At 36.9% G+C, this 27,601-nt stretch overlaps 2 protein-coding genes across 5 annotated transcripts in view; both read right to left on the bottom strand.

The window, feature by feature from the left end:
* TAFA2 (TAFA chemokine like family member 2) overlaps positions 1-27,601 on the bottom strand; it is a 461,660-nt gene that overhangs the window by 229,785 nt on the left and 204,274 nt on the right. The window lies entirely within an intron of this gene.
* On the bottom strand, positions 9,465-12,794 carry LOC116642191 (60S ribosomal protein L12-like). The gene has a single exon (XM_032420362.1). The coding sequence runs from the start codon at positions 10,083-10,085 to the stop codon at positions 9,588-9,590; it is 498 nt and encodes a 165-aa protein (XP_032276253.1). The 5' UTR covers positions 10,086-12,794; the 3' UTR covers positions 9,465-9,587.

Genomic DNA, 27,601 nt, shown 5'->3' with positions numbered 1-27,601 from the left:
AGATGGGGGAACAGAAAGAAGGAGCCTTGGATACTGAAAATGTGGAATTATTAATGCTACTCTGGACTGCTTCCTCCAGACTTTTTCTCTGTGAGAAAAATTAAGGCACGATGGTCAGGTTTTCTATTATTCACAAAGAAAACAATCCTGGCTGAGACATTTGGCAAACATGATTCCCTTATTATAATAGAGTGTCCGTGGCAATATTATCCTACGTTTAGTTGGAAAGATAAAATCCAAAAGATGATTCTATGAAAATTAAATATTAAGAATGAATGAGCCATAGACATCTCTTTCTTCAGCATGCATTCAATGCTTGCTTTGAGAATATTCCATGCAGAAGAGAAATTTGGGGTTATGGGATATAAGGATTTACTACCCCTTTTTTAAAAAAACTTAGCATGAGCTACTATGACCCATACGTACGTAACAACAGAATTCCTGGTTAAATAAAATAGAAAATAATTTATCATTAAAATGGAAATTATAGCGTTCTGTATGGCCAAACATTTTAGCGCTCCGGTTCTCTGGAGCAGAACCTCTCCTGGGGCAGCAGAGCCCCTGGGCACGTCAGAAGTCACCCCCAAACAGCCTCCCCCACCATGCCGGTGTTCCAAGCAAGTATTATCATTCCCGATGTGTGCTCGGAGATGAAAAATACAGGGAAGCCCTGCACTGAATAGAGATTGATAACTGTGGCACAAGTTTTAAGATGGATTACAAGTAATTTGTTACAAAAATAGTAAAATTTACAGATGATTTTTGCAAATACAGGCAAATTCATAGTTACCCTTTAGTACCATTTCTCTCAGCCATATTTTGATAATTTCCTCTTTTGTCTGTCAAGGCTTTCAATTTTAATTATGTACAAATACACATAAATGCCTAAATATGGCTGCATAATATTCCATTGTGTATATATATACCACACACACACACAAAAAGTGCCTAAATATGGTTCACATTTTTTGGAAAGGGCAGTCTTCTTTTCCTCCTTTCCCTTTTTATTTATCTTCCCATGTCCCCTTATCTTCTGTCCATCTTCTTCAGCCTCCATCTACAACAGCACACCACCCTAAATTTTTCCAAAGACCTTTGCAAGAGGCTATTTCCATCAGCAATATATGAACAATCTTTTTTCTATATTCCTACCAATAATTTACATTACTTGTCTTGAATTTCTGCCATTCTAATATTTATGAATATCTCATTTTTGCTTTCATTTACATTTCTCAACATATAAATTTCAGCATTCTTTCATATGTTTGTTGATCATTTGTATTTGCTTTTCTGTGAATCACATATTCATAACATTTGCCCATTTTTCTTGGGCTGTTTGCCTTTGTCTTATACATTTTCTTATCCATATAAATATTAACCATCGTGACCACATGTGTTTTTCAGATCCATTGTGTGTTTTGGTTTCCACACATAGGTTTTCCATTTTTAAGTGGTTAAGTACAATTTTTTTTTTTTGGCAATAACACCTACATTTTTTTAATCATTTATACATTTTTAACTTTTTAGAGTTTAATCTGTCTGAAATTTATTTTTGTATATGGCACAAGGCAAGGATCCATTTTTATTCTCCTACAGAAAAAATTGAAGCCATTGTGTTTGTCAGGATTAATTCCATATATTTAACATTTTCATTATTCTCTAATCTTTTCTACTAATCTGTTCTTCTATTCCCATAATTATTTGACTACAGAAGCCTAATTGTACGCTCTGATATCTGATATGAAAAATAACTTCTTGCTGTTCTTTTTCACATTTTTGTTGGCTGCTCTAAGACATTTATTCCTCCATCTAGACTTTAAGATTATTTGATCCAGTGAAAATAATTGTTATGGTTCTCATTGAAATTGCATGAAATATAATTGACATTTTCATGATATTGCCTTCTCCCTCCAATAACATGATGTATCTATCCCTTTATTCAAATTTTGCTTTATGGTTTTAATTAGATGTCATTATTTTCTTTGTATAGGTCTGTTACTCTTCTGGTTAAATTTACTTCTAAATATTTTGTAGTTGTACCATGATGAGAAAGGCATCATTTCTAGATATTTCTTGCTAGAATAGAGAAAATAGGGGCACCTGAGTGGCTCAGTCAGTTGATCATCTGACTCTTGGTTTCAGCTCAGGTCACGATCTTGGGGTCCCGGGATCGTGCCCCATGTCAGGCTCTGCGCTCAGCACAGGGTCTGCTTGTCCCTCTGCCTCTGATCTCCCCCCTCCAACACTCTCTCTCTCTCTCAAATAAAGAAAAAATCTTGAAAAAAATATATAATTGACTACTTTTGTTTACGTGATCACATCTAGCCAACTTACAAATTCTATCATTAATATCTATCAGATATATGTTTTAGTGAGTAGGAACAAAGAAATAGAGCAACAGAATGGGTCCCAGACTTGGAAATTATGTCCATCACATTAACATCAAACATTACTCCCTTTGGTGGAGGTGGGAAAATAGAGACAATGTCTAATAAATACAGGGATTGGCTAAACTGATTTTATATATTATTACTCATTTTCTATAATCTTTTTCTTCAGCTAGAAGTAAACATTTCTATGTTTTCTTTAAACATTTGGAATGATCTCATAAATTAACAGTTTATCAAAAGTTTCAGTACATTATTTTGTATCCAATAACATGGCTAGTTTGTGTGCTGCAATTTTTTATTTAATTTTTTAATTGCATATTTTTCTTTTTAATTTCACACTTTAAATTTCATATGTAAATAACTTGATAGTTTCCTTACCACTCACCATTTTAAGTCTATAGGCATAAACCTTAGTATCTCAAATTTGTATGGTGCTTCTTACTATGATTCTAGTTTCAAACTCTTTCTCTGGGCTTCTAGATCACTCTGCACACATAGCTAATTAAGTGGCAATAAGATAGCACAGTAAGGCACCTAGCCCATTACACTGTGTGTTCTTTAAGGGAACAAGCTTTGTCCAATTATCTTTATATCCCTAATATCTAACATATTGCTAAGCATATTTTTGGGGTTAAATATGTTTGTTGAATAGAGTTTTATGGTTCACTAAATTTATGTTGATTCATTTTACCTCCACAACAACCCTTGAAAAATGCTTTATGATTAACTTCCTTTCTCAGGTGAGGAAATATACTCTGAGCAGCTCAGAAAGTGATTGTATAAGGACTGGAATCTGGTCTCTTAGTTTCCCCTCCCAGATGTTCTTTCCTGCTACTCACATGATCATAAGGACTATATCCTCCAATTATAAATCAATGTTTAGCTATTTAACAAATTGTAGGGGCACCTGGGTGGCTCAGTCATTAAGCTTTGCCTTCGGCTCAGGTCATGATCCCAGGGTCCTGGGATCGAGCCCAGAATCGGGCTCTCTGCTTCTCGGGAAGCCTGCTTCTCCCTCTCCCACTCCCCCTGCTTGTGTTCCCTCTCTCGCTGTGTCTCTCTCTGTCAAATAAATAAATAAAATCTTTAAAAAAAAAAAAATTGTAGGAATCAGTCAATTATACTTTCAACTTTTTTTAGAGAAGAAATTTATTGAGATATAAATCACATGCCATAAGTTTCACCCTTTAAAAGCATACAATGCGGGGCGCTTGGGTAGCTCAGTTGGTTAAGCATCTGCCTTCAGCTACGGTCATGATCCCAGAATCCTGGGATCAAGCCCAGCAGCAGACTCCCTGCTCAGTGGGGAGCCTGCTTTTCCCCCTCCGCCCCAGACCCTCTCTCTCTCTCTCTCTCGCTATCTCTCTCGCTACCTCTGTCTCTCTCAAATATGTGAAATATTTAGAAAAAATAATAAAAACATATAATTCAGTGGGTTTTAGTACATATATGTTTTTTAAAACTTTATTTTTATTTTTTTGTGGGGGAGAGGGGCAGAGGGAGAGTGTCAAGCAGCCTCCGCCATGAGCGTAGAGACTGACTGCGACTTGATCTCAGGACCTTGAGATCACAACCTGAGCTGAAACCAGGTGTCAACGTTTAACACACTGCACCACCCAGGCACCCTGGGTTTTCGTATATTCACACAGTTGTGTAATCATTCATCATTAAATTTATCAGATCTGTTCCTAAGCCAAGACCTAGAATCCTCTTTTCTTCATATCACAACATGTTTTCACGAATTGCCTACCTGGACCATTAGGCTTTATTTGTTTATTTTAGTTGAAGTTTAGTTGACATGCAGTGTTCCATTAATTTCAGGTATACAACATAGTGATCTGACAATTCTACACATTACACCGTACACTGTTATCACAGTATTATTCACTATATTCCCTGTGCTGTACTTTCCATCTCTGTAACTTATTTATAATTAGTTAGGAGTTTGTAGCTCTTGATCTCCTTCAACACATTTTTTAAATTATTCTTGTGCCTTTTCTAATTATAGCCACTGAATTCTATTTCAATGAAAAACCCCTCTAATCTCAAACTTTCCTTGCTAAACTAAACATTTGCATGTACATCCTGATGAAAACAGAGAAAATAGAACTCTTTTTTTTCTCCTTTCTGCATTTGCTATCAACTTGGGGCCTATAATTTTTACTTGGATATATCTCTCTTTCCGAGTATATATACTCTTTATATAACTGTGGTCATTTTTTGGTGATAAGATTACATAATTTCTAATCAAAATTTTATTCTAGGGGCGCCTGGGTGGCTCAGTCGTTAAGCGTCTGCCTTCGGCTCAGGTCATGATCCCAGCGTCCTGGGATCGAGCCCCGCGTCGGGCTCCCCGCTCCGCGGGAAGCCTGCTTCTCCCTCTGCCACTCCCCCTGCTTGTGTTCCCTCTCTCGCTGTGTCTCTCTCTGTCAAATAAATAAATAAAATCTTTAAAAAAAAAAAAAAAAAAAATTTTATTCTAGAATTAAACCTTCACTTTTGTTTCCTGAAAGTTTTTAGCGTGATAAAATGCCTCATACTCCATAGCACTTTTATATAAATTTAATGCCAATGAGGCAGCTCCTTTCCCCCCTTATTTCACAGATAAAGAAGTTATAGTCTAAGCAAGTAAATGTCTCATCCAAGGTCACAAAAATACTGAATAGTAAAGCAGCGATGCACATCAGGTCCTGTGACACCAACTTCAGGGAGCTGTTCTTTTTACTTCTGTATGTAATAGGGTATATTTCAGGCTCTCCATGTGACTGGTTGTTTTGTTTGTTTTGAGGTTAATGTCCTTGTAGCTTTCCAAGTTTGTTTTAATATCTTTTATAATGTCAAATGCTTTGCTTAGAAAGATTCTCCAAATTTATCTGATTTATCTTGTTATCTACAGTTTTTGGGATAAGTAGATCTAGTGCTTTATCTACAAACAGGAGACAGTGTTCAACTACATTTTTAATTCAGAATACTGCTCCCTCTAATCAGCAGAAAGCTAAACTAATGCTTTTTTTTCCTTTTCACTAGAACTCAAAATTTGAACTTTGCTGATGACAATTACAATACTTTCACTACTTACATTGATTTACATTAAAACCAACAAAATGCCACATTCATTCTTCATTCATTAACGATTATGTGCTTTACAGTTAATATAGAAATTCTAGGATTTCCTGTTTATCTTCATATTTTAATCCAAATCCCTGAACAGTAATTTAAATATTTGCCTTACAGCTTAATTCAAAACAGACCTCAAGTAAAATAAGTTATGTCCTTGATATAGTTCGTCTTTTATACGTAGAAGGCTTGACCGGGTCTTCTTTTTCCTAGAGTAGTGTTCTCTCTAGTCACCATGGAGTTTAAAAGGAGATAATAGCCAAGCTTGTAATTCTGAAAAATGTACTCTGAGTGGTTGAAGACCTGAGTCATAAAATTTTTCTTGTTGCTTATCTGGTTTTTGTTTAATTTCTTTCATAATCAATATATGCTGTTTATATTCAGATTTTATTGTTTTCAGATTATATTCTCATATAAATTCTTTATTAGGAAATCCTATCCCTCCTTCTGATATATTCCCAATACCTTAATTTGGATAGTCATTTTAACCTGGATTTTTATAAAAATCCCCCAAATTATCTCTCTCACATTGTCTTTCTTCTGAGAAACCCCCTTCCATGAGCTGCTAATTGAGGAATGCTAAGGTTGAGCTATGAGAACGCTGTAACCTCCACAAGATGCACCCAAGCACCTCAAATTCACAGATATGCTAAATAGCCCTCTCTTCCCTTACCCCACCCAAATCTGCCACTGCTCTAGCTCCTGAGTCTTGGCATGACCACATACCCAGTTAGCAAAATTAGCAACAATGAGTTTCTTTGATTACTCCCTCTTCCTCATCCCACACATTTATTCATTCATTCATCCAACCATCATTGAACAAATATTTAAGGCACCCTATGTAACTGGGACAGTGCCAAATACTAATCATTTTGTTCTTTTTGCCAGATTTCTTTCTTTTCTTCTCTTCTTCACATACCAAAATTCTATTTGTCCTTTAGGACCCAATCCAAACGGTATTTGCAATTCCTGTATAAAACCTTCTCTAATTCCTCCCCACCATCCCCTGTAAAAATGGTTTTCTTATGTGTCCAGAGAATTATTTACTTACATACTATTATCACAATACCCATTGTAGCTTGATACGTATTAGAAAGTTATCTGTAGCCCCTCCACTAAGTTATATATGCCTGTCAAATAAAAATGCTTTACACATCTTTGTTTCCCATCAAGAGATTAGTACAGATATTCGAAGGTTAATTACCAACATAATCCAAAATTCCAAAAGTTTAGCAGAGCAGAAAAACAGAATATTTAGGGCAAAGTTCATACTTAAGAATCCATGCAAGCAAACAATTACTTAGGAGAAGGTAACTGACAAGAACAGATCCCTGTCCCAGGAGAAAAGTGATCTACTGTGTGGGTAACCAGGTAAGGATTCAATCAGGAGCAAGATAGGTTTATTTTAAATATTAGAATACAAGCAAAAATAAACAAGTGAAACTACATCCAACTAAAAAGCTTCTGGACAGCAAAACTTCTAAAACTATCAACAAAATGAAAAGGCAAACTACCGAATGGAAGAAGATATTTGCAAACCCCATATCCAATTAGGGGTTAATATGCAAATACCCCAAATATATAAGAAACCCATACAACTCAATAGCCAAAAAAAAAAAAAAAAATCAAATGGGCAAAGGAACCGAACAGGCATTTTTTCCAAAGAAGATATACAAATAGCCAAGAGGTACATGAAAAGGTGCTCAACATCACTAATCATTAGGAAATGCAAATCAAAACCACAATGAAATATCAACTCACACCTGTTAGGATGGCTATTATAAAAAAGAGAGAGCAAATGCTAGCAAGGATGCAGAGAAAAGGGAATGCTTGCACACTGTTGGTGTAATTATAAATTGATGCAAACATGACAGAAAACAGTATGAAGTTTCCTTAAGAAATTAAAAATAGAAATACCATATGATCCAGCAACTCCACTCCTGGGTATATATCCAAAAGAATTGAAATCAACATTTTGAAGAGATACCTGTATTCCCATGTTCATAGCAGCATTATTCAAAATAGCTAAGATACAGAAACAACCTGTGTCCATCAATGGATGAATAGATAAAGAAAATGTGAGATACACACACACAGACACACACACACACACACGCAGGAATGTTATTCAACCTTTAAAAAGGAGAAAATCTTGTCATTTGCAACAATATGGTTGAACCTGCAGGGCATTATGCTAAGTGAAAAAAGTCAGACAGAGAAAGACAAATTCCGGGGTTCCTGAGTGGCTCCGTTGGTTAAGCATCTGTTTTCAGCTCAGGTCATGATCCCAGAGTCCTGGGATCGAGCCCCGTGACGAGCTCCCTGCTCAGTGGGGAGCCTGCTTCTCCCTCTCCCTTGCCCCTCCTCCCTCTCCTTGTTCTGTCTCTCTCTCAAATATTTTTTTTTTTAAAAAGGGCAAATTTCCCATGGTATCACTTATGGGTGTACAAACTTTCAGTTATAAGAAGAATAAGGTCTGAAGGGTTAATGTATAGCGTGGTGACTATAGATGATAACACTGTATCGTATAATTGAAATTGCTTAGAGAATAGAGCTGAAATGTTCTCACACACAAACAAAGGTAAATATGTGTAATGGTGTACTTGTTCAATTAATTCGGGGGAGGAATTCTTTCACAATATATATGAATATCAAATCATCACACTGTCAATATCTTGTCAATTTTACCTCAATAAAACTGTAAGAAAAATAAAAAAAAATGCTAGGCTCCAAGAGCCAACTGAAACTCAGGAGCAACAAGAAGTCCAGTTCCCAGGGATGGACTGTTCTAAGAGTACTTTGACAATATCATGGAGCTATTACTCCTCAACTAGTCATAAATGACACTTTGAAGGCAGAACAAAACAGAGGTTGCAAGCAGATCAGTGGCCCTAATTATGGGAACCTGAGAATAATATGGAACTGTGCAACCCCCAAAACACCTCATCAGAGATACATTTGATTGCATTTGATGAACAAGTCTTCAGGTTAAAGACTAAATCTATCATGTGGCCTAGAAATTTCTGAAAAATATGGACGCTGCCTCCCTCTCAAGGCTCATCTAATACCACTGTCTACTTGGCGCATCCTCTGAGCTTCAGCCATCCTAGCCTCCAGTTTCTTCATATGTCTCTCCCAATGTCCTCTACCTTTCTTCCTTCTTTCTACATGCAGCTCACTCTTACTCATCTTTTACTATTCCCCTCAAGTAAGTATAACCTCATTTACCTCATCACCACAAAGAGGCTGTAAAACACTTAAGGCAGGAACTGTGTCTTAATCATTGTGTTGGTGTGTGGGGGGTATACAAAACATAAAAATGATTAAGATAGTAAAATTTAAGTGTACAGTTCAGCTGTGTTAAAGACCATCGCCACCATCCATCTCCAGGACTCTTTTCATCTTACCAAATTGAAATTCTATACCCATTAAACAATAACTCCCCATTCCGTTTTTCCCCCCAGCTTCTGGTGATGACCTTCTACTTTCTGTATCCATGAATTTGACAGTTTCAGGTACCTCATTTAATTGGAATTGTAGTTTCGGGGTTTTTTTTATATGTATGTGTGACTGGCTTATTTTACTTACCATAATGTCCTCTTCCAGGTTCACTCATGTTGTAACATATGTTAGAATTTTGCTTTTTTTCAAGAATGAGTAACATTCCATCCAAATGTGTACATACCACATTTTATTTATCTATTCATCTATAGATGGACACTTGAGTTGTTTGCACCTTTTGGCACTTATGACTAATGCTGCTACAAACATGGGTATATGAAATCTCAAGACCTTGCTTTCAATTCTTTGGGATATATACCAATAAGTTTAATTGGTAGATCATATGGGAGCTCTATTTTCAACTTTTTGAGAAACCACCATACTGTTTTCCATAGCAAGCTGTACCATTTTACATTCCCACCAACAGTGCATAAGAGTTCCAATTTCTCTTCATCCTCACCAACACTTGTTACTTTCCATTTCTTTTTCTAATCTAACAGGTATGAGTGAGTATTAATCATCTTTTTTTTTTTTTTTTGGTTGTCAAATGATCCTTTATTGAAACATTTTCCTTTGTAGTTAACTAGCGGGGCGTTCCACCGCACCACTGTTGATGTCATCTATGATCTCATGAGGGTGGCGGCCATCAACATTGCAGCCCACAGACTGGGCAGTCCCCAGGATTTCTTTAATGGTTCCAGAAAGTTCTCTGGCTAAAGATCGGTGTCGCATCTGTTGGGCAATATCGACAATCTCATCAAAAGTGATATTTCCACAGTGCTTAATGTTTTTCTGCTTCTTTTTGTCTCTTGCTGGTCCCTTGAGGGCTTTGATAATCAGGGCAGAGGCAGAAGGTACCACTTCAATCTGGGCCTGTCTGTTCTGAATGGACAGTTTCACTGTAATCCTTAGACCCTTCCAATCACTGGTTGCCTTGGCGATGTCATCACCGACCTTTTTTGGAGACAGACCCAGCAGGCCAATCGTCGGGGCCAGGGCAGACGTGGCCCCGACTTCACTACTGGCGTACCTCAGGTACATGACTTTGGTCTCGTTGGGGTCGAACTTAGGCGGCATGGCGGAGGTGGCTGGTGTCAATGAACCCGGATTCGGGACAACCAAAGAAAGTTGCACCTTTGCCTCCCCGAGCCGAAAGCCAAAAAACTATTAATCATCTTTTAAATCATACACTTCAAGGCCATGGCTGAGCATATAAGTTTTCAACGAACACTTATGGAATCCACTGGAGAAGAGCTCTGCTCAGTAGCATCCAAAGGAAGTAGATACACATTGCATGGGGTAATTCGATTTCAAGAATAATTGGAGGAAAGCCCATTTTGTTCTTCCTTGCAGCTATGCTAACATAACTTCTATCTTCCTCCTTTTTTATTTGAGGTATTTTAAACTATCTAGACGTATTTACAACACTGGAGTGAGAGATTTCTCTAATAAATACAAAACTCCTTATGTTCTACCACTCAATGAAATAGTCACTTTTCTATGTGTGTCTTTTTCTATATACATATTCTATTGTGTTAAGTAAGTTTCCACGTGAGCAGAAGACATACAGAAGAAGAATACCCAAGCTGACCTGGGGAAAGAATGCATATATTATTAAAAAGAAATGTTAAGTTGCTCCAAATTAAAAATGAGAAATGCTGAGGGACTAGATCACAGGGTGTCTTGATCTTTTCTCGAGGGTCAAGCTTCAGTGAGGAGGTGACATTTGAACGTATCTTTTTCTACGTGTATATTCTATTGTGTTAAGTATTCAGAGAAGCACATGTAGCATTCTGAAAGTAGGCAGTCATTAACTCAATCAAGAGACACTAATTAATCATCTGCTAAATATAAACACTGGGCTAGGCCCACTGGGGTTACCAAGAAGAACCCAAGGACTTAACTTGCTCCAAAGAAGTGACATAAAGACTGGGAATAACCATCCATGCTCCATGCGGGTCCTATATCAGAGGAAGTTCAAAGTCGTCAAACACAATAGCTTAACTGTAAAGGATAAGTTAAAGAGAATCTAACAGCCATCCATTATGTATCTAGTGCAATGACTTGATTCTAAAGAACACACTACGCCCCCATTGTTCCTTCTATCACTTTGAATGAAATATGTCCAGCACAACACATGCATTATATCAAATAGCACTGGCAGGCTGCCACACTTCTTTCAATCTCTAATAATGCAAAGCACTGGAAACTCAAGTAAAAGTTGAACCAGCTCCTTGAACCATTCAAAATAATGTTCACAAGGATGTCCTCCTTTGAAATACTAAGCATTCCAATTCAAAACTTGAAAAGCAATCAAGAATACTGACAGGAGGAGTGAAAACATATCAGAAGAAAGCAAAATGATAAGCACTTACAGTCAGGATTTATGGAGTACCTGTTTCTGCATAGTATTATATGAATGGGGGGGAAAGATAAAGATGATCTATTCACCACTGTCAGACATTCTCCAATAAGGAAAATAATAGTCCAAATAGCATATACACATGAGCACTGAACCTCATCAATAGGTGTGCAGTCCCCCATTGCTGTAATCTTGGTTCTGGCCTGGTAATGTCCCCATGGTCAACCATTGTTTAATGAGGTCTTCATGTTGGTTCAATGGGTATTTATCACTTAATAGATATCACTGCAACATATTATCATTTAAAACATGTTGAAAAGATGTTCCTTATCTCCTTCCCACATTAGCTACTCTCCTAGGTGGAAGTAGAGATGGTTAAAGATTTAGAAAGTAAAATAAAAAAAAATTTCTGCTCAGCTGACCTCATTTTCTTCTTCCACATACAACTTGTTTATTCCAAATTCTGGGCCTTTCATCATGCTATATTATCTACACAGTGCATCTTCTATAACACCTCTACCAGCACTTCCATTACAATTCTGTCAGTATTCTTACTTTTCCCTAACTCACTCCATTCTCCAAGCCAAACACCACTTTTTTTGAGCTCCATTCTATACAATGGTATGTTAATATAATAAACTTGAGCTTCAGCCCCCTACATCTTACATGGCTTAGTAGTAATGCACACTAAAGCAACTTGCTCATTTTAAACCACTATATAAAAATATGAGACACACAACATGGGCCTCACTCTCAGGGTCATTACTTCAAGCCCACATGCAGCATTTTGAGTTTGTTGTGTTTGTGTGGATATAGGTCTCTTTCTTTATTTTTTCAGAGGTACTATGATTAAATCATGATGATAATCACAGTAGCTTCCAGTTTTTGAGAGCTTTGTTCCAGTCACTGTGCTAATCATTTTTCACATTTTATCTTAGTCAATCATTAAAACAATGCTATGCAGTTAAATTGGTAAGAGGATGATTATTTTATTTTACTATATTAAGAAATTGATAGAGAAAAGAAGAAATTTGCCCTAGAATTCATATCTCAATGAATTCTCACATTTACTAGTGATGAAATCACTAGTAAAGGGTGGAACCAGTTAAAAACACATAAAACTGGCTGATTTCAAATTCTTTCTCACAAGCTAGGTTTATCCTGAATGAATTTATTAATCACTTTGAGCCACATTTCTTCACGATGGAATAATATGATTGTGCAAATGAATAGGAATTAGGTATACGAAACACACACACATAAAGTAACTATCATACAGCAAACACTTAGCAAGTATTATTTTTCTCCTTTTCTCCTAAATGAATTAGAAGTTCTTCATGCCAAAAACAACTTTATGATATTGCTGTGCTCTATTGTTTCAAGTATAATAATTTTACCTTAAGTAATCAATAAATGCTTTATCACTGAACAATATACATTTATGATTAAATAAAAAAGATATATTCATATGCTAACCAATTTTAATGTTAGATAAAAAGATCTCTTTTAAAAAACTCTACTTTAAACTTTTTTTCTGGGGCACCTGGGTGGCTCAGTCATTAAGCGTCTGCCTTCGGCTCAGGTCAGGATCCCAGGATCCTGGGATTGAGCCCGGCATCGGGCTCCCTGCTCGGCAGGAAGCCTCTCCCACTCCCCATGCTTGTGTTTCCTCTCTCTCTGTCAAATAAATAAATAAAATCTTTAAAAAAAATAAAAATAAAAAAATAAACTTTTTTTCTTTTTAACTTCATAGTCTATTTTCCATTAGTGAGACTATATTGAGGATATGAAAAACAATAATTAAACAAGGCTGCCTGGAGATATATTCAATGACTAAAGAGTAGAATACTGACCCAGCTTGTGGTTATTAGACACTTTAAAAATATAGGGCCTGGTCTGCTTGCCAAAGTCTTATTTTATACATTGTATAAGAGAGCAATGAATATTGAGAGGCATGCATCCCTAGGCATCTCTAGTGGAAGAGCTACTAGGTACTAAGTGAGTGAAAAAAAAAATGAAAACATATATCTGATCGCCAATAATCTAATAGTGAAACCGTGTATAACATAACACGGTACTTTTTAAAAGGTACGAAAATTGTAACAGCACAAAAGAAAGAGATATTAACTAGGCTTCAAGCATCAGAGAACTCAATATACATTTCAGCTTGTCCCTGTGGAAGAGCACAAATTCACAAGGCAAAAACTAAGACAAAATAATATTCCATATAGAGGGAATTTTAAGAACAAAAACATAGATGTGTGAAAAAATTAGGTTTTAATATGTTCAGAGGATATCAAGAAATCCAATATGGCTAAAGCAAATGACAAATAAAAATATAGGTCAGAGATAGGATGGGAAAGGAACATACAGTCAGGTTGCTAAAGGCCTTGACAGCCATGCTAAGAAGCACAGAGTCAAAACAGAAGTTTAACCCAGCTGTACACCAAATTCTTATGTCTTCATTCTTAAAAAAAAATACACACACACACACAGAATAGAATGTCCTTGTTTTTTTATTTTTGACACTAACAATAAAAAAAGAATAAAAAAAATCAACGATCCAAATGATAAAGGAAATTACTAGGAGGTATCAAATCAGAAAAGAACTGACAATGGCTAAAATTGCACATGACAGACTTAGTAGCAACTACAAATTGATGGAAGAATCCAATTTTCCTAATATAATTTATATCTAAATATTTTCTGTCCCCCAAATATTGGATTTGTTAGAAATAATGACCACAAAAGAAAAAACACAATGTAAGAAACTAATTTGTTAAATGTGATAAGAACAAAACTGGTTGAAAAGGATAGGCAAAATTTTAAATAAACAAACAAGGGTTAACATATCTGGGATATAAGAGATCAACCAATGTAGTTAAATGAATTTTTTCTTCTTCAAAAGTTACGGCGTTAAGAATTAAATGGCAGGGGCACCTGGGTGGCTCAGATGGTTAAGCGTCTGCCTTTCGCTCAGGTCATGATCCCGGGGTCCTGGGATCGAGTTCTGCATTGGGCTCCTGACTCAGCGGGGAGCCTGCTTCTCCCTCTCCCTCTACCTCTCCCCCCCCCCGCCCCCCCCCCCCCCCGCCCCTGCTCTCTGTCTCTCTCTGTATCTCTGTGTCTCAAATGAATAAATAAAATCTTTAAAAAAAAAAAAAAAGAATTAAATGGCAGATTGAGCCCAGAGTCTGAGGTACTTTACAATAGTCAAAGGAGTTTGGCAATAACAAAAACTAAGGTCTTCTGGAAGAAAATGACATAACAGAAGCACGATTTTTAGATGATTACTCACCTAACAAACATGCATTAAATGCACCACAGACCAGGAAAGAGGAGTCACTGAGAAGTGGATACAGAAACAAGAGTCATCAGTTAGCAAGCTCCTGCAAAAATCATTATGAATACCCAGATTAGAGTGCTCCTATTAGGAATAGAGAAGAAAAATTCAAAAAGCACTTAGGAGACGAAAAAAATTGTCCTCAGTAATTCATTCTATATAGGTTATGGATATAGCAAAACGTATCATCATTGAACTTAAAAGAAGAAAATGGGAGGGTATAGAAAGCAGGGCAGAAAAAGGAGTGCAAATCAAAGACACAAAGACATTGAGTGTAGAATACTCATTCAAAAATCACATGGGGGCACCTGGGTGGCTCAGTGGGTTAAGCAGCCAACTCCTGGTTTCCACTCAAGTCATGATCTCAGTGTCCTGGGATCCAGCCCTGTGTCAGGCTCCTCACTCAGTGAGGAGACTGTTTCATGATTCTCTCTCTCCCTCTGCCCTACCCCTGCTCACTTGCGCTCTCGCTCTTGCTTTTTCTCTCTCTCCCTCCCCTTTCTCTCAAATAAATAATAAATCTTTTAAAAAAAAAAAAAGCCACATGGAAAGGGTGATCAGAGACTTCTTGAAAAAAAAATGGAAAGGTTATCTAGGTCTTGAATGGGGTAAGAGTTAGAGAGAGTGATAAAATATACAATAATCTTGAATCTACTCAAAGTCGTGGTAAGAGAATAAAGAAATAGAAGTTATACGCAATAAAAGGTTAAGCAGCTGGGCAAGGGCATCCTCACTGTCTATAAAGAAGGAAAAGTTGAGAAGGCAGGACCTCAAATTGGTTTAGTCAGGAGCTAAACCCAAGAAGTGATAATTTCACTGTCCCAACCTTTCCAAAGTTGTATGAATCCTAAATCCTTGCATTAAAACCTTCACATTTACAATTCACAGAGTGGGCTCTGTGTTCTTAGCCAAACCCTAACTGATGAGCATGGTATGAAGGTAGTAAGTCTGGATAACTTAAGGAAGCTAGAAATGAAAAAAGGGTTCAGGAGTAAAAAACTGGACAGAATAAAGAATATGTAGTGGAAGAAGAACAAGTAGAATGACTTTTTTAAAAGATCAAATGATTTGTAGCTAAGAACAAACGTGTCATTGGAAATAGAGATTATTGGCAGCAATAAATCATCTGGAGGTGTAGCTGGGCAGCAGGAGATGAGCTGGCAAAACAAAGCTGCCACACAAGGAATTAGGAAATAGAGCATCCGTCTTACACAAAAATCTAGTGACCCAAATCAAGTAACTTACACTTTAAGAATTATTTTCCCATCTACCTCAATACCTCATTCAAATACTGGTAGCAGAAATTGGAAGACTTACTATATTATGACCCCAAATAAAAATATTCATGTGAATTATATAAAAGCAATTTGTTTGTTCCTTTTCAAATATATAACACTCATTTAAAAATGCATGTTTTTATACATCTGTCAAAGACAGATTATAGATACTATTAGTAAAGGTCATTTGTGTCCATGTCTTCTCCCTGGGAGCACACGTATGAATGCAAATTAAAAGTGCACTACAAAAATGTTTTAAGAGTTCCAAGTCCTCCAACCCTCCCAACTTACATAATGTTAACAGTCAAGGGGAAATTATATTTCATATCTTATTATAATCAAGTACATAGCCTCCAACTAGGACTACATGTTGAAAATATATATAAGTTCTGATTTCCTTAGAAAATATCACTTAGGGGGCACCTGAGTGGCTCAGTCGTTGAGCGTCTGCCTTCAGCTCAGGTCATGATCCCAGGGTCCTAGGATCGAGCCCCACGTCCGGCTCCCTGCTCAGCGGCAAGCCTGCTTCTCCCTCTGCCACTCCCCCTGCTTGTGTTCCCTCTCCAGCTGTCTCTCTGTCAAATAAATAAATAAAACCTTAAAAAATATATATATCACTTAGATCTTTTTTCTAATTATAGCTTAACACAGTGCTTCCCAAACTTGTCTTCATATTAGAATCACATGGGTTTTTTAAAAATTCCAAATCCCAGTCTGTCATGCAGAGCAATTAAATCACAAGCTCTGGAGGGTGGAGCATAGGCATCATTTTTTTATATTCCCCAGGTAATTCCAACACGCCAACAAGTTGGAAACCACTGTGTCAACACAGAACTCCTTAAAGGAAACCTGATTACTCCTCGAGAGGATTAGCCTTTGCTGCACATCAGAATCATGTGGGAGTTCCAATATCCCTAGACCCCAGCTGCACCCCAGACTAACTAAATTATAATCTTTGAGGGGTGAGAGCCAGACATCAGTTGTTTTTTAAAGATCCAAATGTACACCAAAGTTTGAGAACCAATGCCTTAAATTAGAGGATGGTTTGAAATACTAATCAAAATCATTAGATGTCTGGAGAAAGAACATCATTGATACAATAAAAATTCTTATTAAAATTCTCCAAAAAGAGAGAGGGAGAGAGAACAGGAGCGTATACTCTGCTATGTAAAGATAATGATGCTCTAGTAAGTAGACCAGCTACTAGGTTAACAATATTGAAAATTAAGACAGAGACAGAAAAAAGCTAAGCAGGAGTAGAGAAAAGCAATTATAACCTGCTGTCATTTCAAGATGTGTGATTGAATCTTTCAATCTCTAATTTAAAAAATACATGCTCCTGTCCTATTCACTGCTCTTGCCAAATGTGTACATCTAGGAAAATTTAAAAGGAATTTCAGCGGTACAAAAAGATTTCCAAATACTCAGATATGTAAATTAAGTAACTGAATAATTTCAAAGCCAGAAAAGGTCATCTCTCATTTCTCACCACCCTTCTAATCAGTAGTGTCTGGCCATTCTTTGGTTCTCTTGAAAATTAGCTCAGGAAAAACAAAACATATATTACATTTCAAATGCAACTGAATGGGTGGTTGAATTAAAAGGATTTGATGATATCATTTTTAATTGTTTATTTAATCTTTACTTATATGTAAATATCTTTCAATGAAATGTTTAAGTATCATTTAAAACAGATTTTAAAAAGTATAATTAGATGTGCTGTCAGATGGGAAGACAAATTAAAAGTGCAACTCACACTGTTACAGTAGCAATACCACCCAGGAGCAGCTGATCTTTTGCACAATGCTCACAGCAGAATGCAATCCAGTCTCTACAGCACATGGGATTATAAGATTTACAGAATACTAGTATTTAGATTAGTAATCAATGCAGTTTCCTTTGGTGAAAAAACCTGTGTGCTACGTAAATGAGGAAAAGATCTTTTTGTTTTTTAAACTTCTGCAAATTGACTGCCTGGTAAAAAGCCTCAGTTATCACCAGTTCATCTAAGAACTGGCATGCACTACCAATTGCTAATACATATTTAAGATAAAGTTATGTGCAAACATTTATGCAGTCAATCATTTTGGGAAGAGTTAGTAGTTGTTATAAATGCAAATCCAGCAGACCAAAGCCTTATGACCAATAGATTTCTAAATTATCTGCACAGTTTCTAATGCAGAGGTAGGTGTGATTCTAGGTATTTGTTTTCTTACTTTGAAACATCAAAAGGTAGACCTTTAAAAATCACTTGCCCATTTTCATTGGTTTGGAAGAATTTCTTATAGATGAAAAGGTCAAAGATGAGATAATTTGCCTTTTCAACTTCTTCAGTGAGCCACTAATGGACTCACTAGTTGCCCAATCAAAACAATGTACTTTTTTTTTTTTCAACAACCTGAGTTACTGTTCCATTAATTAAACAAGGTGGCCATCAGACCAAGATGGCTCTAATGCTATGGTGGCCCATGTAAGCAAACCAGAACCGAAGCCTTTCAATGCCTCAAGGTTACAGAATTGAAACCTAAGGACAACCAATCACAAACACCCAACTAGGCATTAAGCTGTAGCCAAATAATTTCCTTTCTTTGCTTCCGTACTCTTTCTATGTCTTTCCCCTGGCTCCTGTAGGTAGAGTGCTCCTAACGACTTCTGGTTTGGCACTGCCAGATTCAATCAATTTTTGGTCAATTAAACTCTTAAAATGTTGAATATGCCCCAGTTTATCTTTTAACATACATAACTCTGAAAATAAAAATTATAAAAACAATTTTAAAGTGGACCCTCCCTGCAAGTAAAAAGAAACACACATGAATCATCTAAATCAGCTTTTATCTGAACAGTGTAGGGGAGCAAATTTTGCTGCCCCAAAACATGCTTCTTTGGCATACTGATTATTCAATATGAATAATATTGATTATTATGGATTACTGAACACTGACTATTCAAGTTGGTTATTTTTAAAAAACTTCAGACACAGAGAAGCTCATAAATCCAAGAAGTTACTCTTTTGTAAGAGGCATTTATATGTATAAAGGAAATCTCCATTTTAAGGGTGTTTTCCCCAGGGATTGGCTCTAAACTCTAGAAACTGTTATCAATGAAGAAGGCATGAACTTAAATCTGCATAACAACCTTACTCTTGTTCACTGTGCTGTTTTGGTAACCTCCCATAACTGCTTCCTCATTCCCAACACCTTCTTTTGTCTGTAGCTGGAGACGGTATTTAAGGTGATGGCTTTGGCCATTTTGGGAAGTTACTCAGTTTTCCTAGGTCTCTCTCATGTATACAGTAGGTACACATGTTATTAAACTTTTGTTTGATTTTCTGTTATTCTGTCTTCTGTCAATTTGATTCTTAGTGCAGCTAGAAGTCATGAAGGGCTTAGAAATTTTTTTCCTCCCCAACATCACCAGTGTTTATTATGATCTGTAGGGAACAAGAGCAGGCCACCCCAAGATGGACCACTTTGGCATGAATATTATTTTGGATTAAAAGCAATAAAAATGCAACAGGTTCAGGAAAAGCTCTTTATCTCCCCCTCAAATGCCTGCCTATACCAGAAAAAGAACAATTAACAGAGATTCCTCTTTAACGAAAAATCTGCGTAAAAGGGCAACCATTGTTTTCTAAACATCTCTCACCTTTCTGCTAATAGGTTTCCTCCCCTTTCTATCCTCAGACCCTATCCCCCTCTCACTAGCTCATCTAAGCTTCACTTTGCCTTATTGTCCTTGGAATTTCATGTCTGTGTCGATTCCCTGTACATACAAAACTAAATATGACTTTCTCCTGTTAATCTGTCTCATGTCAATTTGATTCTTAGTCCAGCTAGAAGGACTGAAGAGCAGAGGAAATTCTTCCTCCACAATAGATCCAAACATTATAAAGAAAGTGAGATAATTTAAAACTTATTCTAAGCACAAAACATTTTGCAATTATTCATATGAATTGGCATTATAAACTACATGTACTTTAATACCAAATGAAAGACTCAAGTAGACTTTTCTCCCTAAGCTTTATCAAATGATTGATGTGATCAGCATTTCACTTCTCCTTTTTGCAGGGTTTTTAGATAAAACATTTTGTCTCCAAATTTTAAAATGGCTCCAAGTTATTAATATTAAGTAAGTATCCTTAATATTAATTATCTCCTTCCCTGAAAGATGGTCTATGTTTTTCACATCTACACTAGAAATATTATGAAGAGCTCTAGCAAATTATGAAACAAAAATGACCTTCCTATTTGACATTATTCACCCAAGTGTATACTGACTGTTGTGGCTTCCATTGCAAAGCTCAATGGATGTACTGCTGTCAGCAACCCCTTTCTGACTAACACCTCTTCTTTTGTAAAACTCACTCAGTAACCCCATACCTGGCCTCTAAAAAGAATAAAATTGCATTTTATGACTTAACAGCTGGTAGACAAATGAAGTAAAATTGTCACTACTTTTAAAAGCCTAGCTTTCTCTAGGCTGCATTCATTTAATTCTACAGGTCTTTGTCATTTCCTAGAGTACACAGCCATTCTTTCATTTTGTCTCTCTCACCATAAGATAAATCAGTGCAAAACAACCACTTCTGTGAGCATCAGTCTTTCTTTCAGCCAGGCTCTTACAATGCAAACATAGTGGTGTCCTCAATTCTTCTGATCAGTACACAGACATCTTTTGATTGGAGGGAGTAGTGAGAGGGTGGAAAACGTAAAGAGGAAAGAAGGAAATCATAACACAAATTTCAGTAAAGATTTGCCTCTTTATTTTAGATTAATAATTCCTTTTATAAAAATGAAAACATTCCTACAATGTTGACCATGATTAAGCATTGAAGGGGTGTAGAATTTGCCCCCAGAATATGTCTCTTTGGCATAATGATTATTTTTAGGACATAGCAGACAAGAGAAGCTGTGAAAACAAAAAATAATCGACCTTTTCTAAGAGATATTTCCATTTATAAGGGAATCTCCATTTGTAAGTGTGTCTCCTTTTCTATACAAAGAGGATGTCTAAATCTCTAGAAAATTATCTACAGAGAAGGCATAGACTTAAATCTGCATAGCAACCATACCCTGGATTACTGTCCTTTGCCTGGTAGCCTCCCCTAGTTGGCCTCCCCTTCCTCCAACATCTTTTGTCCTTAGCTAAGGATGTTTTTTAAGATGTTGTCTTGGGCCATTTGGGGGAATTACTCAGTGTTCCTGAGTATCTCCCATTAAACAGGAGGTATACCTGTTATTAAACTTCTGTTTGTTTTTCTGTTAATATGACTTTTATTATAGGGGATGTTTTGGCCAAGAACCTAGAAGGTGCTGGGAAGGGAAAAAATTCCTTCTACCCTTCTAGACTCTTTGGCTGATCTAATAACCAAATTAACATAAGCCAGACCAACAAGAGAGTAACAAATTTAATTACACATTAACCCCCCCCCCCCCCCGATAAGAATATAAGACCAGAGACAACTCTGGCAATTGAGGCTTTATGCCATCTTCAGCTAAGGAATGGGATAGGGGCTTGAGGCTTCAAAGAGGAGGAGAGTGATTCCCAGGGTAAGAAGATCTTTGGTAATTAGATGTTTGTCCTGTCATACAGATAGGTAATTCAGATAAAAATTTATCTCTTGGTAATAGCTTTCTTTCTGGGCTAGACTCCCTATTTAAATTCTTTTAGGTAAAGGGAGAGGTAAAAATTTTTCTTGAGTCTGCTAGGTCCTGATTGCCTTTAGCTCAAAATAGTCCACATGCCAAAGTGGCACATTTTGGGGAGACTTGTTCTGAACTCCATCAAAGAGTAAAAGGAAAATTATTCTTCCTCCCCCATAGCAACATTATTCAGGTTTTACTTAGCCATGAGTATTTATTGAGCTGTGCAACTTTGGGCAAGCTACTTAGCTTCTCTGTGCCACAATTTCCTATGTGAAAATGAGTACTATAATATTACTTCTCTCAACATGAGATTGTTAGCTTAAAAAGGATAATGTATAAAGAAAGAAAAAAAGAAGAAGAAGAAGAATGTAGCAGGAGGGGAAGAATGAAGGGGGGGAAATCGGAGGGGGAGAAGAACCATGAGAGAAAATGGACTCTGAAAAACAAACTGAGGGTTCTAGAGGGGAGGGGGTTGGGAGGATGGGTTAGCCTGGTGATGGGTATTGAGGAGGGCACGTTCTGCATGGAGCACTGGGTGTTATGCACAAACAATGAATCATGGAACACTATATCTAAAACTAATGATGTAATGTATGGGGATTAACATAACAATAAAAAAATTAAAAAAAAAAAAGGATAATGTATATAAAATACTTTGCCTGCCTGAGTAATTGTCTAATTAAATTAACCTTTATTTTGAAAGCAGAATTTAATGAGGAGCTCAAAAACCCTACCATCTTTTACAAATATCTTCTAAAATGAATTTAGTGAATCCAGTATCCTTATCTACATTTACAGTATTCTTATCTACATCATATCCCACATTCCAAGACATATTCTTATTAATGTCACAATATTTTTGTGACAAATACTCTTATTGGGGGACTAATCATTTCAAAAATGAAAGTGTATTTTGAAATTGAAAGGAAAGGAGAAAGTTGCCTATGAGAATAAAGTTGAATTGGCATACATGTAGGTCAGACAGAAGTAGTGGGAGGAGAAGATGAAGAAGAAACAGCCCACAGGTCTCCACACACACTAGCGCACAGCAGACCTGGGTGTCCTCCTGATGTTTGGCAGCTCTCAGAGTTGAAGATGCTTTGGATTCATCTGGGGAGCATTTGAGTCCATCTAGATAAAATACAGATTTTTATCATCTCAACCTAGGCCTGCTGAATTAGAACCTGTAGAGGGCAGAAACTGACATTTGACAGTTCCACCAGTGACTGTGATACCAGTAGTCCATGCATCTGAAAGGACTCAGAAGAGGTCTCCCCAAAATGTGCCACTTTGGCATGTAGACTATTTTAAGCTGAAGGCAATCAAGACCCTGCAGGCTCAAGAGAAATATTTACCCCTCGTTTAACACCCTAGAAGAATCTAAATTGGGAGTCTTTCCCAAAGTTAGGTTTACTATCAGAGATAAATTTTATCTGCATGACCCATCTGTATGGCAGAACAAACATCTGATTGGCAAATATTTGCTCTTCTTACTGCCCTATGGATTGCCCTCCTCCCCACTTTGAAGCCCCAGGCCCCGGTCCCATTGCTTAGCTCAGGATGGCATATATACCTCATTTTACTTTTCTGTTTTTGAACCTCTCATATATGTGGGGTTTCTGTACAAACAAAATTAAATTTTATTTTCTCCTGTTAATCTGTCTCATGTCAATTAAATTCTTAGGCCAGCCAGAAGAACCTTTGACGGGTAGAAGAAAGTTTTTCCTCCCCAACATACCGTACTTCAAGAAACTGTAAGAACTGAAGCCGCAAGTGAGCCGTAGTTATGCTTGCTGATTCTTGCCCTCATTTGCATTGCTTTTCAAACTAGGCACACAAGGAGATAATCAATATTTCTTAAATGAACACTTGCAACTGCCTCCCAATCAGAAAAACCAAAAACCTAGTTCTCTAGCAACTAGGAAAGTGTGTGAAATTCATTTTCACGGGAGAATACACTTTGCTTCTTCAGTGCTAAACTGTAATAGGTTATAATGTGAAATGAAATGACATTTGCCATTTTCCTTGAAGTAACTTGATGTTATTCTCTTTTGGTATCAAATAAGTTACCATTAAAATGAATCCTGATCAAACTCCCCCAAATACCCGTTACTTTGTAATTGTGTAGAACATTGTTTAATTACCTGTCCCTGCATTTACCACATAATTAGATAAATAGTAATTATCCTTTGAGGAACCAATAACTAAGTGTAATTGGTATATGGTAAAGGGAATTGCTGCCTTACTGGATAAACAAGAGAAGGAGATCATTGATGAAGTCCTTAAAATTAAGCCACTAAAGAACATCTCAAAGGTCATGGGTTTTAAATTCTATCACCTGAATAAAAAGAGGAACAAAGTCAAACAGAAAAAATTTAGTGAAATTGTGATTCATGTACTCTATCATCGTTTCAGAACTGAAAGCTGGCAGCCTAAATTCACCCTTTCCACTTTAAAATTGCTGAAATTCGAGTGAATTTATATAGCCAGGGCATAGGAACAGTGCAGAAGGAGTGAAGTAATATGTGTTCTAGCAATTCACTTAAGTATAGTGCCCAAATGTCCTGAATTGGATAAAGTGTCATCAGAGTTGGGAAAGGAAGGAGAGTTCATAAGGAGGAAGTTAAGAACAGAGAAAATAAGAGGAAAGAAAAAAAGAGAAGAAAAACCAGTCTCATGAACCATGAGAGACTATGGACTCTGAGAAACAAACTGAAGGTTTTAGAGGGGAGGGCGCTGGGAGGATGGGTTGGCCTGGTGATGGGTATTGGGGAGGGCACTTGTTGAATGGAGCACTGGGTATTGCGCGCAAGCAACGAATCATGGAACACTGCATCAGAAACTAACGGTGTAATGTATGGTGACTAACATAACATAATAAAATAAAATTAAAAAAAAAAAAGAAAAAGAAAAACCAGTCTCAAAGAGAAAAAGCACTATTGCCACAAAGTAAGTGCATAGCAGAATGCCCACCCCAGGCAGCTCCATCACCATAATGAAGGGGCCTAAAAGGAGGCCAGTTAGTAAAAGATGCAGATATGATGAATGAGACTGAAAGAGAAGTCTCACAAAGAAAGCATCATGGAAATAAAGAGATAAAAAGGAATAATTAACAGCCCTCTATGTTCATTCCCCACCTCCCATACCCCATAGACAAGCCTTACCAACCCCGTGTTCTATAAAAGAATATTCTAAATGCCACACTAACCAGGAGCATTATTGCTAATGCTTATTTAGAAAATGTTTTCTTTTCTTTTACATAAGTTATCTTTAAAGTATATTTCATACTCATGAATTATTTAAAATTGCTTCCAGATACTCTTTCTCCCACAGGAATGTATTCCTGGAGTCACAATATATGAGAATCAGAAAAGATCATTTAATTTCCAAATAGAGCATGACTTTTCCTCTGTTTTGAACCTCAGGTGCAAGAAGAGTTAATCATTTTTCGCAGTTCATAGCCCACCATCATTATTGTAAAGCCTCTGTCCTGTTTTAGTTTCATTTCTAGTTAATCCTCATCCTCCCTTGCCCCAAACAGTGCTCCCTTCCTAAACTGCTTGCTATAGGTCCTTAAATATGCCCATCTTTATAAAAATATTAAGTTCATATCAGTGTGTTTCATTTACAAGAGTAGTATTAGACTATGCACCTCATTTTTTGTTGTTTCTTCTCTCCTAACTCATATCAGGTTCTTACTGTCTATCCAAAATCTAATGTCTATCCATGTTGCTCTACTCATATCTAGTTTGTTGTCTTGAAGTACCCTTAGTAGGCATACATCTTCCACATTTTACCTCCTCTGTTCCCTAGTTGTGGACCATCTTTGTTGCCTCCAACTCTCAAATATCCCTCCTAACATCATGAAAATAGATAGATGAGAAAGATAATTCTCAAGCATATTCCTTCACCTTTGTTAGAATTTTCTATAAGGTATACCTAGGCCTGAGTGAGTAGTCATGGAGCATATGCTAACTTAACTTCACCAAGTGCTACCAGATTGCTTTCCAAAATGACTACATTCCCACCAGCAACTGGGTGAGAAAAAAAATGGGTGGCTTCTCATGTATTTTAAAGTTCTTTAATTTTCTTCCCCACCCTATGAATCCACATTTAAATTTAGTTAAAGAAGAAGAAGAAGGAGAATAAAGGCAGCTTATTTTTTAAAAAAAGACTTTATTTATTTGTCAAAGAGAGAGAGAGAGCACAAGCAGGGAGAGTTCAGGCAGAGGGAGAAGCAGGCTCCCCAGTGAGCAAGGAACCTGATGGGGGTTCAATCCCAGGACCCCAGGATCATGACCCAAGCCAAAGGCAGCCACTTAACTGACTGAGCCATCCAGGTGTCCCAAGCAGGCTTACTTTTGAAAGCACAAATTTGACAGCTGGAATGTAATTTGGGTGGAGTAGGAGATAAAATATGTCATAGTTGAAAAAGGCTCAGTCATAGAATCGACTATAGCAAAGCTAAAACACTGTACAATGCTGAATGTGGTGCATTTTCTATGGAACACCCTCTCTTCCTTTAAATAAGCTACAAGTCCCATAAATCCACTCTCCCATTTATACCCGGTGAGATCCAAAATGATACCTTTGGGGCAGAAAACAAGCAAAAACTCCCATTCAGATTATTACTACTGACATTCAGCCTCAGAAACTTTCTGCTATTACAACCAAGTAAGAAAAATTGGGAAGGGTGGAATTCTAGGTCCTAGGAGCCATGGACTATTAATCAGCGTTTTAAACCAATCTGAAGCCCCTGCAATTTAAGAATCAGGGAAGTCAATGCAATATCCTCCTGTTCAGAGGCTGAAAACAAGTTTAAAAGCCACTATTAAATAGATAAAGCTAATAGCCTCAAGTCCTACTACGAACACCTCTATGATTGCAGGTTTAGTCATTTTTGTTTGTATTTATTATTGCTATTCCCTGAACACATCAAGCATCCCAGAGTCTCATGCTATTTACTCTGTTCTGAACTCTCTATCCCCATATATCCACATGGCTCATTCCTAGCTTTACTCAAGTGTCACTTGAGCAGAGAGACCTCCCCAACCACTCTGAATAGCACTGTGCCCCTCTACACATACAGCTATCTTGTCTTTCAAAGCACTTATCACATATATCTTCCTCCTCGAGTATAAACACCATAAAAGCAAGGATTGTGTCTGTTTCTTTCACTGTGCTATCACCAGCATCTAGAACAGTGGCTGGCCCAAAGAAAGCATTCAAATATTTGTGAAACAAATCAATTTAGATGATGATAAATGCTTCAGATCCAAAGATGAACAAGAGAGCCGAGTGCCTGCCTCATGGAGCTTATATACTCTTGCAGGTGAAACAGACTAGCAGGCTGTCCAATTTGTAGAATTCAAGACTTCTAACTCACACAGCTCTTTCCACTCAGCCATACTGAACCAAGTGCAGAAGACAGGGTTAAATTATTTAGCAACAGCTAAGGGAAGACGTTAATAAGCATGAGAAAAAGCTGTAAAGGCTGAGTTAGTTGCCTTTTTCCATCATGTATCTTTAAAGCTTTTGTGGTTTTTTAAAGGTCCATTCAGATTAGAGGCTACACAAGAGGAAGTAGCCAGGAGAACTCTTTAGACTTTTATTGTTCTAAAGAGCACTTCAGCTATATATTTTATACATGGGATCATATTTAGGTTTTAAATAAATTATCACAGTAGTCATTTAATCGATGTGCATAAATTTACACGTATACATAACTGCATGTAGAGTTTAACAATGAGTACAGGAACTGACAATTTGGAAATGTTTCAGTGGTTATATAACAGGTCCTCATTAAGTCATGATGCTTATTTTCTAACAGGATAAAAGCATCGTCTCCTGAGTCTTAGAATTGTGATACTGTTCTCTCAGTGAACCGGTTAGAACATAAAGCTTCAGTCCATATGCATTGGTATAAGAATAAACATCCTATTTTATACTGTAAGCCAGACTCTCCT

The sequence above is a fragment of the Phoca vitulina genome, unplaced genomic scaffold (genome assembly GCF_004348235.1).
Source record: "Phoca vitulina isolate PV1807 unplaced genomic scaffold, GSC_HSeal_1.0 scaffold23, whole genome shotgun sequence".
In the NCBI taxonomy this organism is placed as follows: Eukaryota; Metazoa; Chordata; class Mammalia; order Carnivora; family Phocidae; genus Phoca; species Phoca vitulina.
Note: the sequence above shows the minus strand (reverse complement) of the source record. Positions and strands in the feature narration are given on the sequence as shown.